This window comes from Sander vitreus, chromosome 24 (genome assembly GCF_031162955.1).
Source record: "Sander vitreus isolate 19-12246 chromosome 24, sanVit1, whole genome shotgun sequence".
In the NCBI taxonomy this organism is placed as follows: Eukaryota; Metazoa; Chordata; class Actinopteri; order Perciformes; family Percidae; genus Sander; species Sander vitreus.
This window is the reverse complement of record NC_135878.1, coordinates 3,768,613-3,788,144: the sequence shown is the minus strand read 5'-3', so window position 1 is coordinate 3,788,144 and position 19,532 is coordinate 3,768,613. Positions and strand designations below refer to the sequence as shown.

The window sequence follows — 19,532 nt, the reverse complement described above, 5'->3', positions numbered from 1 at the left end:
CTTTTCCTTATTTTTCTTTCCTTTTCTCTCTTGCTTCCCTTTCATTTTTTTTTTTTAAATTTCTTGTCTTTTCCTTTTCTCTCTTTTTCTTCCCTTTTTATTTTTTTGACTCTGGCTTCCTTCCCTTTTACTATTCTTTTATTTCTTGTCATTGTCTTTACTTTTTCGCCCTCTCGTTTCCTTTCCTTTCCTTTTCTTTCTAAACAGTGCAGACAGCAAGTGTTTAAAGCAGCAGTTGTTTCCATGATTTTATCCAGTGACTTTAATGTAGACCAGGGGTCTTCAATGTTTTTTAAGCCAAAGACCCCTTAACTGAAAGAGAGACGGAGCATGGACCCCCTACTACATATATATTGTATAAAATGAAGTTGCATATTAAACTGGGCCTACAATAATGTGTAGGGCATCCTAAAAGCCTTTATACATACCTTGTTTTGCATAGAATACTAAGCTATTAAAAAAGCCTAATAATTGTTGGCATGAATTTGTAAATCATGTTTTAATGTTAAACATACATGTGGCACAGTGAATCCTCAGGATGAACTGTATCTGTGGATGGCCTGGAGACTACCTTACCCATAGGCCAGTAAGCCTATCATCAGTGGGGAGTTATAGTTGCTAATAACATGTATGATTCATTTTAGGACTTTTTCATTTTTTGAAAAAAACTTCATAATTTAGAGGCCCCTCTGCAGTGACGCTGAGGACCCCCTAAGGGTCCCGGACCCCCTGTTGAAGATCCCTGTTGTAGATTAAAGCATTGTGACAACACATGTCACAAATAATAGTTTTAAACAGAATACTATGGTGGGCATCTTAATTTGTGACCCTCACTTTTCATCTGTCTGTGCTTTTTATTGAAAGCAATTGCATTACTAATTACCGGTCTTAATCCACAAATCCTCTGGTCTGCTCTGCTGGTAAACAGCCTTTGTTGAGGGCTTGGCATCAATCATGCTGACATGTGTTGTATGTATTATTAGTCTCACTCTGTCTGTCACACACACACACACACACACACACACACACACACACACACACACACACACACACACACACACACACACACACACACACACACACACACACAAAAGGTGGCTAAATGTAAACATGATCTGATTACATCAGTGTGTTTTGGTATTGTGGTTTTGACATTTGGTGGTGACATGGTAGACTGACTATACAAACATTTTCACATATACAAAATAAAACATACATTATAGTTTTCACAGACTAAAAACAAAGTACAATCTCTGATTTATTATCTCAGCCTGGAATTTGCCTCCACCTGTAGGCTGCTCTGGGTAAGTATCACCATCAGCTGTTACTGAACAGGATTTATTCATCAACACTAGAAGGCATATATCATTTAGCATAGTGGGTTGGTTTAGAAACATTTATTGAAATGTATAACTGCCCTTTTTCTAATTGTATCACTCCTAACACTGTCTGTGGCAAACAATAGTGATCTCATGATGACTTTTTCTCTACTGCTGATCTATTTCATGCTCTATTTCATCCCTTGTCATCTGTAAACAGTACCAATTTTCTTCTGTGCTGGACCATCGGCCTTGCTTGGACCTCTTGGTCTCTCTCCCCTGGCTGTCTGTGCCCTATTCCTGAAGTCTTTGATCTGGTTTTCGTCCTCCAGGAAAGTCTGCCTCTCCTCCTCCTATATATATATATATATATAGATATATATATATATATATATATATATATATATATATATATATATATATATATATATATATATATATGTGTATATATATGTATATATATATATATGTGTGTGTGTGTATATATATATATATATATATATATATTTTTTTTTTTTTACAGCTGCACTTTCATATGGTTCTTTGTAGTTTTGCTTATTTGAAGCTAATGTACTTGCACTTACTAGTTGTTGTCTGGAGTTTGCACCTTCAAGGTTGAAAGCACTTAATTGGAAGTCGCTTTGGATAAAAGCGTCAGCTAAATGACATGAAATGTAATGTTTGAATCTATGTATCCTCTTCTCAGGTTTTTGTGTTGGAGAGGAGGTTGTGTGGCTTAGGACCTTCATTGGAAGTTGTTAATGTCCTTCCTGATCATATTTTTCATTTATGCGGGCAGATTGTCATCCTGATTTTCCATATTCTATTTTGAATATTGCCTGTTCTGTAGGCTACACACGATATCCTGTGCGTCTGTCCTCTGTTGCAGAGCATGATGATGTTTTTGCTTGAAAAATTACTTTTTTTAGCTTTAGTTTCAAATCCAATTTGCTGGAGCATATGCTGTGCCGTTGCCATATGCTATTGCAGACACTAGGTGGCACACACAGATCGGTGTTTTAAGGTTGCATCCATGTAACCTTAAAACACACACGCTAATAGTAAATAATTCCTTTAGCCTCTTTACATTTAAACAATTTATGAATCTTTAGGGATTATAATCTGTTTAATGTCCTTTGAGAAAATATATAGTGCCTAGGAGTTTCCATTTACACCCTTCTATCTTGATAAATGTCTTTCAATGAAATTGTCAAGTGTGTGTGTGGTGTGTTGGTGTGTAAAATTACACAATGTCTCTTTTTCATTGTTGTGAAACAGATAGAGTTACATCCGGATTAAAAATGCTCTATTTGTCTTTTCTCTAATTCGAGCCAGATGTTTCCTCCAGCACCGGCCTGCTGTCACTCAATCTGCCTTCGACCAATCAGAGCGGGCCTAAGCTCCTCCCTCCCTGCAGAGTATCGGAGTCTCGGTGGAGAGGAGGAGAGTTCTCCGTCTTTCTGCTGGCCTCTCTGAGTCCATCTGTAGCTCTCTCCTTCTGCAGAGCTGCTCACTCGCCCCCAGCTCTACAATGGAGAGAGGTGTAATGTTGGCTGTGTGTCTGCTGTGCTGGAGCTGCAGCGTGTGTGTGGTTACAGCAATCAAGAGAGGTGATATGTTTCCTTATGGCACTTTGAGTGGAGATTTGATTTTGGCAGAGGGCGACGATGAGACCTCCAGAGTGCTGTCCCTGCCCAAACCCTTATACTTCTACGGCTCCCTCTTCTCCCAGCTTTATGTAAGTAGTCAAGACTTCATTAACACTCATTTGTATGCTTGTTATTGACGTCTTTATTACAGAATTGTCCTGCCTGTGAAAGCTTGAAATGATTCTCTAAAGTTAGCATTTTGCAGGGGATGTTTGCATGCTGTTAAATCAGTTCCTCATATTTTTTATAGTGCCAAATGGAGCGATTTAATAACGTGTGAATGGGAACATCTGTAGGTTTTTTTTTTCTGTTCGGCCGAATTCTGTGAAGTGGCCACAATGTATTCCCTGTGCCGTTTGTATGAATATTTACAACATTTCGTGCATGATTCATTTTGACGAAAATAAATCTTAACATTCTGACGTCATAATCAATTAAGTCAATTGATACTCGACAGACGAAAGTCAACTGGTGAATCAAAATGCATTGCGCTTGTAATAACTTAATGACTTGTTTGATTACTTCTATTCAAGTAAAAGTAACAATACTTCACTATAAAATCTCTCCATCCTGTAGCATTCAAAGTTCCTTAAGTCAATTTATAAAAGTACCAAAAGTACTAGAGCTCATTATGCAGAATGGCCCCTGCCAGTGTATCACTAGACATTTGGACAGTGTTGCAAAGTAACTTTACTTAAGTACTGTTCTTGAGTATAAGTAGGCTAATTATATTCACTACTCTTACGCACAATTTTCAAATTTTTGAGGTACTTTAATTTTAATGCTAATATTGTAGTTATAGTAACTATGCAGATTCAAATTACTAATACAAAATGTAATCAACTTATAAATGATGTGATGTACTACCCAGCAGTAATTACAGTTAGCCCCACCTTTACCAGCTGCAACATTACAGTAATGTACACAATAATGCATCCGTAGTTATAATACAATCATATATAAGATTCTGAAATGGGCTGTTCTGCATAATGATAACTTTTACTTTTAGTTGTAAATTTTGATGCTAATGATTAGAGAATGCCAATATGGAAGCAAAGTACAAGTACCTACGATTTTACTGAATTATTTGTAATGAGTTGTTTGCTCCATTCCACCATTGATATATAAATTGCTATGTGTTGCTTCGCATTACACATCAGAATGTGTCATGCTCTATTACACACCATAATTGCATCAAGAGGAAAGCCAGTATTAGTTGTATGTGGTTGAAATGTTTCTAACACATAATCGGGGCCCAGGGATCCTTGAAGGAGCCCCAGAGGTCCTTGACGGGGGTTTCAGCAGTTTATGAGGGGGATCTAGGGGTTCATTATGTGGTTCCTGGGGTCCATGAGACGGTTCCAGCAGTGCCCACGGAGGTTCCAGTGGTTTCTGAGGGGATACAGGTTCATAAGGAGGTTCCATCGGTCCATGATGGTGTTCCAGATACTTCTTAGAAGATTCTGGGTTTTTATGATGGGTATTGAAGTATTCAGGGCTCCTAAATGGTGTGCAGGAACACCATTGGTAGCCATCATTAAACTGCTAGTACTCATATGGCGTCTCTCTCTCTCTGTCTCTAGGTGGCCACCAATGGTATCATATCAGGCCAGGACCTGCCGATGGAAAAGCAGTACGTTGACGACGGCTTCCCCACAGATTTCCCCGTGGTGGCTCCGTTTCTGGCTGACATCGACACCAGCGGAGGGCGTGGACAGATTTATTACCGAGTGACCGAAACGCCCAGCGTACTCAACAGAGTGGCCCAGGTCTGTTTATCCATTGAAACAAGTGAAATCAATCACGATTTTATGATTGTAAATTGACTACAGACTTTTGTTGTCTTGAAAAAAGGTGTTGAGATGAATACGTTTTTCATTGTACTTAACTACAGATCTGGATTCTTCCTTTCTTCCGTTCTTCATCCATTAGTTCAATCCATTGTACACACCATCTTTCCGTTTTGTCTTTTCTTTTGTTATTATTTCCCTCCATCATTCATTCATCCATCTGCTCACCCAGGAAGTACATCGAGGGTTCCCAGATGCAAAATTCACACCCACACATGTTGTGGTTGCAACATGGGAGAACGTTGCGGCATACGAAGAACAAACTCGAACCGCTGGACCTTCAAACAAGGTAAGATGGATGGAGGGACTCAGAGCACTAGCTCTAGGACTCCTTGTCTAAAGTCTGTGTATTGATTTATGACTCATCATGTAGCCCACAAGTATTTTTGGTTCTTGCGAGAGACACAATCCCAAATTCCTGGAGGATGTGCATTACTTATAATCAGCCGGGGGTGGGGGGTCTATTTGTAATTCCTCTTTCCCTCCTAATCTGCCTCTTAACCTTTTCAAGGGGTCATAGGTCATCTTTAAGGGTCGTCAAAGTGCCCCCCTCCCGACTCGTTATCCCCTCCTCCAATTCACACACAGGTAGACACAAACATGCCTTGACCATTAATGATCACATGCTCTGTTGGACTTTACTGCCCTCCCTATTTGTCTGCCAGTTCCCAGTTAATAACTTGGTTTACCATTAAAGTACTCCTCTCCAGCAACCAATTTCACCTCAGCGTTTATTCAAAGTTTGTTACATATTTGAATACATTTTGGCACAAAACTAGATTTTTCAGCCTTCTCCACCTCCTAGGCAGAATAATACTACTGAGGATCTGTGTCTCTCCTCAGTGTGACTGTAGTAGTAGAGCAGGGCAGGAGTGCCTCCCCCCCGAAGATAAAATTAAGACAACTGAATTTGTCTGAGCATGAACAGATTTGACTGAGCTATGGCAGGAATTTCGACACAAATTGTGGCAATTGGGCGCTAAGGGTTTTAAAATACCTTAATTGCCTCCAACTCCTACTGTTGACCATGTTGGTGAGCGGACCAAATCTGTGTTTTTAGAACACTGCCATGCACCTGTCCCTTTCACCTCGCGCAGTATTGCCTCACATTTCTCTCTCCACGCACCACTTCTAACTCTCCCACGGCCCCCTGGGGAGGCACACCTCACAGTTTGAAAACCTCTGGAGTAGGGTAACACTTTTTAATTTACACGTCTGTAATTTCCTAGGAATTTCCTAGGACTTGACCTGGAAAGAAGCATGTAATTTGGCACCGATTATAAGGAAAATAGCAATTTATTTACGCATAATAGAAACGTAATCAACTCGCCCACATGCTCCCTGTGAATTCTCTGGACAATGACCTGCTCTATTCACACATGGGCTCCGTTTAATGTGCGGTCCAACTGATTCAGACATTTGCATTCTCACACACAGCTCCTCTGGGTAATGTCTAATAAGTTCACATTTGCAGTGCATGTGTCAAAGTATAAGGACCAAGCTGAGTTAACCCCGGTGATATTACTATGACATCACCAGGGTTATTTTTTCAAACTTTGGAAAGCTCCCTCCAAAGTTACAAAAGACATTATACAACTGTCTTCACAGGCTGAGTAGTACTCGACGAGTAAACTGAACTAAAATGGCTGAAATGCCCCTTTTTAATTGGAAGTGTAACAGCATCTCTGTTTTCTTTCCAAATTCCATGGTTCTTTCTAGGAACTTTCCTAAGAAATCATTGACCTTTTTATAAAAAAAAACGTCTCACCTATAGGAGCACTAGAGGCTTTGTTTGAGTTAGTCTTTGGGAAAGGCTCCAAGTAAAGCCAGCCCTACCTAACTTATCGATCAAACAAACAGGGCTTTGTTTTTCCTGGTTTGTAGCATGTGGGAGGGAGCGATGAAGGGAGTGGTAGATTTAAGGAAAAACCCCAGGAGATTCCTCTGTCTCTTCCTCCCTCTCATCTGTTTGTCCTTTTTCTTTACTCTCATGGTCTGGTTTCTTTTATTCTTCCTGATTGATCAAAAGCTAAACATTCAAATAGTGCAGTGGGGATACAAAGCATTAAGGCTCTTAACGACACTTCTCAATACCTCAGGCTCATTGTGATTGCTGCCAAATGGACAAATAAGTGATTGATCTGCTTTGAGCCCCAAATATTGGAATTAAGTCTATATCCAGTGTTGACCAAATGCTGATTAGAGGCTGGTATCCACCTCTGAAAGTACAAAATGTTTTTACATTTGCTAAGAAAGGGATTGTTTGGTGTGTAAAGGGTCTGTGTGGCTTGTCAGATTGGAGCAGTCTGGGTCCCGGCTGGGATTTGCTTCAGTGGGTCTGTCTTCGGACTGATAGCATCTTTCTTTGAAGTGATTAGCCAGAGGTGCTGGGTGGGGTGCGTTGGGGGTAGAGTGGTATGTGTGTGTGAACTGAATAACCTGAGGTGTGTGTTTGTCGGGGATGTGTATTAAGGGTGACGGGGTGGGGGAGGGGGTAGACTGTTTGGTGTTTGGGGGTCGGACATGGAGATGAGAGGAGCGAGGGAAGAAAAAAATGGAAAATAGAGAGAAAAGTAGAGCCCAAGAGAGAAAGTTCTGGTCCCTAAAAAGTGGGGTTGTGTTTTCTATGAAATTAGTGTTAAAGAGGCTATTACCGTGATTGGAAAGTAATTGCTTCACTTGAAACCTATAACACACACTCTGTTCTATCTACTACTATGTAACCCAGTTTACTATGATATATATAATATGACCAGAACCGTTTACACAGAGAATCTGGCCTTCTGTATGTTGATGTTTTAAGAAGTGTTGACCAGGCTTTACTTCAAGCAGCATATTGCTAATTCTTCTTCACACAAGGACACCTGTCATGTTGGTGGATGCTGTTACACAGTTTATCTTCCACTCCCCTGACCGTCATTATTCTAAGCAGCAGACATTAAAACTTCTCAGCTGCAGAATGCTGCACTTACTTTTTCACCCACAAAAAAGTCAATGTGAATATATTAATACTAACACAGGATTGTGTATGTTCACAAACTCGCAGTAGTTTGTGAGAAGATTGATGCCCCTCTCATGTCGTACACTAAATATGAAGCTAGAGCCAGTAGAGTAGCTTAGCTTAGCATTCAGACTGTAAACAACAGGAAACAACCAAGGCTATTTAATTAAGGCTGAGACACGGTCTCTGACCCCCCATGGGAGCTATGGGGTATTGTTAAGAAAAAATGTACCTGAAAGGATTCGGAAGACCTTGATGAATTACGCAGAAGCATTTCATTTAAATTTTATTTATAGTATCAAATCATAACAAGTTATCTCAAGACACTTTACAGATAGAGTAGGTCTAGACCACACTCTATAATTTACAAAGACCCAACAATTCCAGTATTTCCCTCAAGAGCAAGCATTTAGTGCGACAGTGGTGAGGAAAACTTCATTTTAGGGAGAAACCTGGGACAGACCCAGGCTCTTGGTAGGCGGTGTCTGACGGTGCCAGTTGGGGGTGTAATGAACAGTGGCAATTATAGTCACAATAAAGATAATGAACTCTCAATTGAGGAAAGAATTTAGGCAGGCAGTACAGTTTAACCACGATGTGTTATCGCTTCGTGCCGTCCCAACTCTCTGAAGTTCCCGTCTTCCTGAAGGTGTATTTAAACTCATGCTGGAGGCGTTACGTTTAGCTGAACCTTCAATGAAAACAAAGATATTGCGAGTGACGTAAACACGGATGGCTTAACTAAAACCTAGTTTTCACCGACCTCCAAAAGGAGACAGTCCTGAAACAAAACATTTCCTTATCATGCAGCGGCCTAGATTTCCTGAATCTGTAGAGATACACACTGTACATATTTTTACATGAAGAGGTTTGGATAATAGAGACTGGCTGAATATTGTCGTGACTTATGAATGACCTGATGTTGTCTAAACTCTCCCTGTCTCATCATACCACAACATGGTGTTTCTAGAAATTCCACCACAGGAACTCTTCCTTTATATTGCACATTTCAAATATCTTCATCTTTAGTTTTCTGTACTGTTTGATTTTGCCTTACATTTGCACTATTTAGAATGTATTACTGTATTTTATATATTACTTATCTTTCTTTATCTTATTTGTACATATTACTTATCTTTTTTAGCTTTATTTGTATATATTTCTTATCTTTTATATTATACTTGTATGTGTCCTTATTGCACTATGGGTCAGAGAGAAACGTATTTTCAATTGCTCTGTATGTCTGGCACATATTGCAGAATTGACAATAAAGTTGACTTGACTTGGTATGACACATGCGTAGTGTAACTGGAGCTGCGATGTTGTAGGGTTGCAGCAGACGTCTCTATAAATCCTATATATAAATATAATCCTCTCAGGTGCTTTTTGGGTGTGCTTGGCCTGGCAGAAGTTTTTGGGTACGCTCGAATGGATGGCAGCCGATTATACATATCTTTATTTTTCGTATGAAATATATTCTGAACCAGGGCTGACTGCTGATGCCTCAGTATAACGAATCCATCATCCCAATGTTCTATGATCGTGCGCCAGCTATTGAGTTTATCAGTGTTTTAAGCCCCCAACGTCTCTGCCTGGAAGGCACTAGGATTAGGCAATGGTTATGGTTAGGGTTAGGTGCCTTGAAGTCAACAGTCGCAGCGCTTCCTGGAAGGAGACGTTGGGGAATTAAAACACCATTCAGCTGTCGGCAAGTGCAAACCACATATTACTGCGCGTGTGTTGTACCCCAATGATTTGAAGCCATATGACGCTAGGACTAGGACTTCTATCCACTGTGCTGCATGGGGCCAGCATGAAACTGGCTGTCTGACTTGCTTGGACTACATATTAGGCAAAGGTATATTGATTAGGTAAAACGCCCTTGTCACATCATTATTACTATTACTCAAAGTGCAAAAAAGAAACACTGATTTCTACCTATTGGTTGAGTAGAAACATTTTAGACTCTGCTCACAGCTTGGCTCTAGGGATGGCAATGTAGGTTTATTTGTTGGTTAGTCCACCACTTTCATCCAGACTAAAATATCTCAACTACTGGATGGATTGCAATGGAATTTTATACAGTAATTTATTGTTTCCTGATGATGAATTCTAATGAAAAGGTCAGGGGAACTGGGTGATCCCATGCTCAATGCCACAGAGCTGCTAGCATGTCTGTAGACTCTGAGTCTGAGTCAGACCTCTCAGCTTATCCTCAACACTACGTTATTTTTGTCTCTTGTTTAGCATGAAGAGACAACAACTTGCATTTTGTTGTGCAACCCTGTGTTGTAGAATGAGAATAAGTGAATCTTGAAACCTTTGAACCCATGATATGAAAACATGTGAAAGGAAATGGTACAGAGTGACAGTAAGCATGCCTTACCATATACACAGTACTGCACATCTGTCCTCAAGTTCCCATCCTGAGAGCATTCCTGTATATGGGCAGCAATTTGAAGTGGAATGTCATTTTACATTTGACCACAGTAGACCTTTTTTCTGATTTGCACTTAGCTCTCCCCTCAAGCTCTCTTCAGAGATATATCTACAAAAAAGGAAAGTGTTGTAGGTTGAACAGCATATTACATGTCTGCTGTGTGAATGTCAGATGATACTGAATTAATGAATATATGGACTCCTCTGTTGGATTCAGCCCTCTCCTTTCATTTTGCTTTCTTTGCTTCTCTTCCTATGGCCTCTCCTTTGTCTTCTTTTCTGCAGCACAATAGGAACTATTGTTTCTATTAGTGATATTTGTTGTTTCTGGAGGATCCCTTGCAGTGACACAGGGGGCATCCCTAATATGTCAATTTTAGTTCAAAGCAGACTCTTACTGAAAGTCAGCTTTTATAATACGTTATTCCGTCCGTATGTCTAGACTTGGGACAGATTCTGTGTATCAGTGATCATTGAGCCTGTCTATACCATAACCAGAAAGAAACGGGTTTGCATCACTTGTAGCTGTAAAGATTTATAATAGCCACTAAAATGACTTGGGCTTTTGACGGCTTTACTAATTACTAGTAGAGTCATGGCGCTCTGGTTTGTAGTTGCGGGAAAGATTTTCATGTTCACAAACTTTTCAGGATCTAAGAAAAGCAGCTATGGTTTTACCCACCATGTGTTCTTAAGTTGATCAAAACGGTTTTGAAAAGCTTTCGTAAGCTCTGAAGTTGTACAATTTCCTCAAGCTTAAGAAGAGCAGGGAATCTGTTTGAGTACAGCTGAAGTTATAACAGGAAAGCCACCCAAAACATTGGAACAGGGATATTCATATGGCAACAGTGAAATACAGACTGGACTGTTCCTGGCCACAAGCCTGGGCTGTGTGTTTGTGTGTGTGTTGTGTGTGTGTTGTGTGTGCGTGCGTGCCAGTTCCCACGCTGTAGGCAGTTCCGTTTGTAGCACTCTGGTGAGGCTGGCAACTGGCCTGCAGCTGCTCTCTGTCTCTCTCTCTGCCTGTTTGCAGCTGTGCTGCCGCCGACGAGCTGGAAATACGGTGACTAACAAACAAGTGTAGGACATTCATCAAGACCTTCTATCGATTGTTGAGTCACATATTCGAAGGGCAGGCAAGATGAGAAGTCAATTGAGCTCTCTTCAGTAAGGCAGAGTAGACTAAACTATGTAAAGACCAAACCAAATAATAAACAAATACCAAACGCAGCCAAACTGAGGTAAAATGTAGTGAGATTAAACTGAATGGGACCTGATTCGTGTGTACAGCTGCTGTAGGGTATCCTCAGCTATCTGAATGAACTTCTTGTATATTCAGTTAAACTGTTGGGTATTTCCAGACTCTTAAACCCCCACTGTGCAGCAGATAAACCTTGCAGACTGATGATGTTATCACGTAAACTTTAAAGGACGACCCTGACAACAAACATTTGTTGGTCCCGGAGACAATTAACGTCTGTGCTTGTGTCTGGTCGCTGTAAGGAGTGTGAAGACACTCTTAAAAAAAAAAGAAAAAGGTGTAACAAAATGCCTGTAGGAAGGTCGAGGTGTGTGTGTATGTGTGTGTGTGTGTGTGTGTGTGTGGGGGGGGGTTGTCGGAGCACACACTCGCATATGTACTGAGCTACACATGGTCTGAAAGCCTTTGATGTGTGTTGGCTGCAATTTGTTGTCTTCCAGCTGTGAGTCTGTAAAGCTTACTGGGACTACTTTTTACACACACACACACACACACACACACACACACACACACACACACACACACACACACACACACGCACATGCGGGCACACACACGCAGCATATGACCACCCAGATAGAGGGATGGAGAATTTGATATTTGGGTAAATGTGCTTTCCTGTACACACTACAATGGAACACTGGCATTTTTAAATGTAGCCACTTTGGGGAAAAAACTGCCTAGAAATCATGAAAATCAGAGAGAAAAACACACATAATCAAAATGTCATGGATGGATGGAGTGATGGATGGATGGATGGAGTGAGTGAGTGAGTGAGTGAGCACTGAGACGCAGCACGATGAATCCAGACACTGGTGGTGGCGGCTGATGATTCTGATGAGGCTAAGGGAGCTGATGAATCTGTGAAGACTGGCAGTGATGGGGAGGTGGAGGTGCCCGTTGCCATTTGCGGCGATTTGCACTGAAATGACAGCTGACAACAACAGAGAGGAGAACATATTTAAATAGCGTAACAGCAGTGAATGTACCACGCGCATAACAGCAGCATGAAAGTACTAAAGGCAGAGAGAGGATCATATTTAAACAGAGGCAGCAGCAGGATGATATGCAGATATATGACTTTATTAATCCCTGCAGGCAAATTAAATAAACTGCATGTTATGTGTGGACAGAAAAATAAATTCCCAAAAAGGAACTTGTCATCACATGGGAACTGAAATGTAACGGAAACATACACTGACTCCCATTTTCTTTTGTTGACTTAACTTTTCAGAAGTGTTTGGATGGAAATACAGCCTCTTTTCTGTCTCCCCATATTTCTCCCACTGTAAACCAGACCTATGGCCTCTCTCCTGACTCTGCCAACCCCCCGCATCCTTTCATTTCTCTTCCCTCGCCATTTAGAAAGGATATTAAGGACAAAGACAAAGCAGATCCCCTCTTGCAGCTCCGGCCTCTTCTCCTTCTGAAGACAGAAAAAAAGAAAGACCCCCTCCTCAGTAATTAGACAGAGCCTGGAGGCTACAAAGTCCTCCCCGCCCACAAACAACAAAATAGTTTAAAGATGTTGATGTAAACAATTAGGAACACACACATACGTTTACAGGAGATGAATATAGGTGGAGAACATCTGTGCTTGCGTGCATGCTTGTATAAGTTTTCCTGTGTGTGTGCCCCATGTCTCACATTGTAACAATGTCTGGTTTACATGTAGTAACATCGTGAAAGATGCCCAGACACACAGGGAGATAGCTGTGGAGATCAACATCTGGGCTGGGGGTTTAGAGGCCGAGGTGTGTGTGTGTGTGTACATGATGTCTTGGTATGTGCGCACGTACAGATAATCTGATTGTGTCCCAAAGGAAAACAACATGAGATCACTCACAATCTTCCCCTCATCCACCAAATCTGTGGTTTTGGGAAGCAGAGTGGGGCTAGACCCCACCACATATAGTATGTGTAGAAATAGAAGTTCCTCAGAAAAAGTTCATGCTTATTGAATTCATTTATTTCATCCTAATTTGTGCAAAAAAGATGTTTGGAAACTGGTTATAAATGTTTGGATACTCAGTATGTCAGTAATTGGTGGTGGTCGGCAGAGGCGGGTATCAGGGTGAGAAGTCTCAACATGAATCCCAGCAGAGGAAGAGGAGGAGGAGAGTGAAGGAGAGAAGAGGTGTGAAGTTTAAATATGGAGTGAGTGTTAGAATAATTTGAGGGTGGTTGAGCTGGGCTGACTCTGAACACACAGCAGGTAACCTCATCCCTCTGACACTAGTAGAGCTGAAAATGATTATTAGATGCTATCTTAATTACCAGTAAGCTGCTACTGCAGGGGCAGAAAATACAAAGAAAGTACTGACATTTTACCTGAGGAAAAACAGGTGTTTTAGGTGCGTATTAAGAAAGTTATTGAAAACCTTCAAGGAATGTACTCAACTTTCTTGAAAGAACTACAAAGAATTATAGATTAAATCATGACTATGTATGTGGCCGGGTTGGCTTAGTGGTAGAGCAGGCACACATATACTGAGACGTTTATGCCTCGACGCAGAGGTCCAGGGTTGGAATCTGACCTGTGACAATTTCCTGCATGTCTCCCCCCTCTCTCTCCCCTTTCTCACCTAGCTGTCCTGTCAAAAATTAAAGGTGGAAAAGCCCCAAAAAAAAATTATCTATGTACTATGTAGCAGTGGTAATTACAGGATAGTGGTACATTGAATTCCCCTACATTTCATTACATTACATTACATTTCATGTCATTAAGCTGACGCTTTTATCCAAAGCGACTTCCAATTAAGTGCTTTCAACCCTGAAGGTGCAGACTTTAGACAACAAGTAGTAAGTGCAAGTACACTAGCTTCAAATAAGCAAAACTTCTCATTTCCTGAGATTCTCTCGAGTCAGTTGCTTAAAAGACATTAAGAGACCTGGCTGAGAGCAAGGGAAAATTAAAACAAAATTAGCAATGCACAAACTTAGGGAGATATAATGAGCACATTGCCTTATTCAGTATCATGAAAACATACTTACAGCTCTGTAAATCTGAACAGGTGAAAGTTCTAAAACCTAAATAGAATGAAGTAGTAGAAGTTTTTGTTGTTATTCATCTTCAGACTGACAGTGTCTTGCTTCTCTCTCTGTTTAGGTCAACACGTTCCAGGCAGTAATTGGTTACGATGAGACCGACTCATACGTTCTCTTCCTCTACCCTGAAGATGGCCTGAACTACTTTGGGACACGCCCCAAGGTAAACTGGTTCTATGCAGGGCCTTATTCACAGCTTGGTTAGTTTGAAGATATTTTACCACTGCAGCACTTAGCCATGTGCCAATTAAGTTTAATGTTACTTTTACAGCTAATTATTTGAGGGAAATGGTTTTCTTTGGTTTAAAATCTGGTTGGTTTAAAATCTGTTTCTAGGAGTCTTATAATGTTGAGATAGAGCTTCCTGCTAGAGTTGGCTTCAGCAGAGGAGAAGTCACATATTTGATCTTCTCCCGAACTGAGGGACCACACTACAGCGTCACCAGCGATGAGCAGAGTGTTAAAAACCTCTACCAGTAAGTAAAAAACATCATATTTGCAAGGTTGGATCAACCTCATCACACCACTGACGTTTGCATGTGGGGAGGGGGGGGGTCAGCAGTGTAAGGAATCAGAATCAGAAAAGGGTTTATTGCCACAATAAGTTACGCTTACGTGGAATTTGCCTTGGTGAATGGTGCATACATAAACAAAGGAAAGGCCTTATAATATATAATGGCACTAGAGAACAGTGTTGGTATTTATATGTTGGAAAAAAAATTATATAAAAAACAGCCCAAACTCGGTTCAGTTCGCACAGTTCACGGCAATGTCTCTTCAAATTCCAGATGTTTATGATAATATGGTGATTCTGGGCTAAATCCGATTGCAAGATATTATTTGATTAGGTCATCAACTGCAGGCATAATACATGGCAAACAGCAGCACCTGTGGTGATTCTAAAGCAATGTGGTTCCTTGAAAAAAACTACAATGGCCCTAATGCGCCGTTATACAAATCTTCTTACAGTCACACCTGGCAACATTGTAATGAATCTAAAAAAAACAGTTTGCATTTTTTCATTGATAACAATATAAGCCTGTAGGGTTAGAAATGCACTCAGATTGGACTGGTTTCTCGCTCTCTAGGGTTGGTAATACAGGAATTCCAGGTGTTTGGCTTTTCCACACTGGGAACCGTTACTCTTTTGACAACATTGTTCCTGCATCCATCGGTGGCCTCCTTGATACTCCACCAACTGGAGGACACGGCCTCTCCCTGGTAATTATATTTCTCTGTTTTTGTTGATTTTGTCAAGAGTTGATTTTGTGATACCACGTGCAGAAAAGTTCTCTGACTCTTCCATGGTTTCTGCTTCTAGGACAGCACCACCCCTGAGTACGGTGAGTTTGAGGAATATCCAGACAACACTTTTGACTCTGATATCCAAGAGGAAGAAGATGATTACCCTCATACAGGCGGGGATCCTGAATTCCAGCCAGCCCCTGCTGGTGGTGACCATTCAGAATCCCTACAACCTGCAAGTCCTGGTGCTTCCTCTTTGCCTTCAGAGGATTCTGGTCATCAGTTGTCGTACGGCAGCGAAGATGTGCCACTGACCTCTGAACCCAGGTACAATTCAGAGCCAGCAGAGAGGCAGTATGCTCCCCCTAATCCTCCAGAAAGAGTACCAGAGGGAGATGCTCAGCGGACTCTGAAACAGCAACCACAGGTAACACTAAAACACACAGCAGCACTGTGTGACAATCTGTTCAAATTCCCCAAACAAAACATCACTTATTATTAGTGGATAAGAAAAAATAGGAATTTAAACTGGCAGCGCTGCCAGTACTGTCAAAGTTTTGTAATAACAATCTGAAATTGTAGTTGCTTTTTGTAAATTCTGTAGTTATAATGGAACGCTCTTTTGGAAACAGTATGGTGGTGTCAACAACACTGCAATCATTATACACTACATTCTGTATACAATATGTAAAGTATGCACATATTATAGCTCTCTGGTTTATAGCATCTGGAGAGAGTTTAAAAGTACTGGCTTGGCTCTCAATGACAACAGGCAAACCATATTTGAAGTTAACCATAGCCTATTCCCCCTGTAGGTTCCTCTGGAGGTGGTGGATGTCTACCCCTCTCACAGAAATGAACACCCTCATTCCCCTGGAGGTCACGTTGTCAGCGTGGAGGAAGACGATGTCGATTTTGACACAGGTGGTAAGAGACAAACCATATGTGTCTGTGTGTGTATAAATATGTATATATATTCACATATATACTGTATATGTAGTTGTCTGCTTAACTTATGAAAGGACGTTCCCTTTGAGAAACAGGAGGGTAACATTACCTTGCCCTCTGCTGCAGAGCTGCTCAGCAGCTGGCAGTACAATACTAGCGTTGTGCTGTGCAGCTCCCAGGTGTGTGTGTCCAACACTCCCTCCCCTGCAACTACTCCCTCAGGCTTTAACCGTAAATAAGAATGTGTTCTCAGTCAACTTGCCTGGTTACATAACAGTCGAAAAAGTGCATCTTATTAAGTCATTTACCCAGTGTGACGAGTGATGAAATACAGATGTTTTTAGAAGATGCTAAGAAATATCTGTCAACAGATTTGAATGTTTTCCGGAAATGAATAACAGTATTTTTGGAATAAGGCCAATCCCTCATTTAGTATTTGAAAAAGTTCTCATATCTTTTTTTTTAAACAAGTTGTTTTTTGTCCCATCTATCAATAAACAGTTGCTTGTTTTTAGGAAAACTAGATTTAATGACTTAATACATGAGGCAAAACTAGGATTTGGAAGTGTGTGTACAGTTGGAGGTGTATATAAAAATCTGAGAAAAAACATAATTTTCCATTACATACACGTTTCAGTGCTGTCATGGATGTGATGTTTATGAAACGTAGAACACAAAACATTGTAATATTGGTATGTGGGTTTCCCTCCACTGCATTGGCACGTGTGTGTTTGTGTGTAAAAGCACAGTGATTTGTCTTGTGTGTGTGTGTGTGCGGTTCCTGAGAAAATATCCTGACATCCTGTGTGCGTGTGTGTGTTTTGCCCCTGTAGGATGATAGAATGCTGCATTTTGATCCCAAATCAGTCATTTACCAAAAAGACAAATAGAGAAATACAAGGAGAGAAACTGGAGAGAGCAATGCACTCACTTGGTAGTTATGCAAGTTCCATTTGGTGTTTTGAATCAAGTGAAGCTGCTGCAATCGTGATTAGTAATGAACAAACCATTATCAACAAGTGTTAGTGATAGTTGATGTACTATTTTAGATCTGCATTCACAATGACTTAATTTTGGCGACATTTCAAATCTTTTATCTCTTTTGAGACTGTCAGTGGTCTAAGAAACGTTTGTGTAATTCTTACTTTTTGGCTGCCCAGCAATGGTGACTACCAGTTCCTTTTTCTGTTGATTCTAAATAAATCAAGAACAGAGCACATCACTTCCTGTGTGTCAGAGGATTGTTCTCAGCGATCATCCCAAGTTTAAACAGCACATGTAAATACTACTATGAACTAAAAATATACTATAGATATACCTTTTTTTATATATATATATATATGACGTTATCTGTGTTTGTGTGGGGGTGTGTGTGTGTGGGACTGCAACAGCTGGTTTTTCTCCAAGTTGTTCCTTGACGTGTGTATTTCTCCCTGTGTCTTGTCCACCTTTGGTATTCTTTCTGTCCATCTGTACTTATATGGAAACAACCTTTGATGTTCTGTCTCCATTTAAACTTGTCTCTATGATGTATGTGTGCATGTGATACTGGAAACTATAAGTGTTCAAAGCTAACCAACTTCACTGCCACTTTTGACATATTTCCATTTCTTATTTCCAAATAAACTGAACTTTTGAGGGAAGTAAAGGTAAAAGCCCTAAAAATAATGTACAACAGAGATCAAAGTCAAATCTTTGACGTGAACATTGCAAGTATATCTTTTTTGTACTGTATATGTAATGTAAAGTGCATAATGATTCATTTCTCTCTCTCTCTCTCACACTCTCTGTCTCTCTCTCTCTCTCTCTCTCTCTCACACACTCTCTGTCTCTCTCTCTCTCTTAGTGATTCAGTACACTACAGAGAATAAGGAAACATGTGTCAGGTATGTGAAGACTAGATAGGATGATATACTGTATACCTGTTGCTAGTACAAGAAATGTATATCCTATCTATTTGTAGGGACTTTATGAACACTTTTTGGGACTACAGAGGAAGCTGTACAACATCTGATTTAAAAAAGAAATGCCTTAAAGGTTGTCACTTGAGTCTGCTTTGGTTTGTTTTAAAAAATGAAATAAAATCTGGGGGTGTGGAGTTTGAAATTAGTGAGCTTTCCACACCTCTGGAGCTCCTCATCTTTGTTTAAGGCTAGCAGCTCGAGCTTGCATTGTGGGTAATGTAGATGCCAGGCTTTGACAAAGAAGAGGAATGTGTGGAATAAAGAGACTATTTCTGGTTCTGCTGCATCGATTTTGATCCTTTTTTAAAGCATTAAATGGAAATTGTTTTTCTTTACACTCTTTTCTAGATTCCAACAGCAGTGCTCTCAGAATGCATTTTGCTCCGACTACGCCACAGGCTTCTGCTGTCACTGCCGGCCTGGCTTCTATGGAAACGGACGCCACTGTCTACCTGACGGTTAGAGCACTACCATTAACCCACAGAGATACATTAATCTTATTTCTGTTTTTAAATGTAGTAGCATAATCTTTTCTTCAAGTGTTAAAGGTGTTTTTTGTAATCCCTGTGCTCCTCTTTCAGGTGCTCCACAGCGTGTTAGCGGTAAAGTGAGTGGAACAGTGACCGTGGGTTTGACTCCAGTGGAGCTGAACAACATTGATCTTCACGCCTACATCGTGGTGGGAGATGGCAGAGCGTATACTGCAATCAGCCAGGTAGGAGTCTGGAAATAAAAGATTTCATTATTTTATTTATACTGGCATTTTGAATATAGTTCTTTAAAAACTTGATACAAATTCCCTTCTTCT

General features: G+C 40.5%; 1 protein-coding gene across 2 annotated transcripts in view; it reads left to right on the top strand.

Moving 5' to 3' along the window:
* Nucleotides 1–2,775: 2,775 nt before the first annotated feature.
* nid2a (nidogen 2a (osteonidogen)) overlaps nucleotides 2,776–19,532 on the top strand; it is a 45,855-nt gene continuing 29,098 nt past the window's right edge. Inside the window, exons 1-11 of one of the 2 annotated variants that reach the window (XM_078243416.1) lie at nucleotides 2,776–3,057; nucleotides 4,552–4,737; nucleotides 4,991–5,107; nucleotides 14,629–14,730; nucleotides 14,904–15,043; nucleotides 15,656–15,788; nucleotides 15,889–16,239; nucleotides 16,628–16,736; nucleotides 18,607–18,646; nucleotides 19,073–19,182; nucleotides 19,306–19,439. In XM_078243416.1, the coding sequence (XP_078099542.1) occupies nucleotides 2,851–3,057; nucleotides 4,552–4,737; nucleotides 4,991–5,107; nucleotides 14,629–14,730; nucleotides 14,904–15,043; nucleotides 15,656–15,788; nucleotides 15,889–16,239; nucleotides 16,628–16,736; nucleotides 18,607–18,646; nucleotides 19,073–19,182; nucleotides 19,306–19,439 (1,629 nt within the window). In that variant the 5' untranslated portion in view covers nucleotides 2,776–2,850. Of the gene's footprint in view, nucleotides 3,058–4,551; nucleotides 4,738–4,990; nucleotides 5,108–14,628; nucleotides 14,731–14,903; nucleotides 15,044–15,655; nucleotides 15,789–15,888; nucleotides 16,240–16,627; nucleotides 16,740–18,606; nucleotides 18,647–19,072; nucleotides 19,183–19,305; nucleotides 19,440–19,532 lie in introns of both variants that reach the window. The other variant, XM_078243415.1, reaches the window with a different exon arrangement.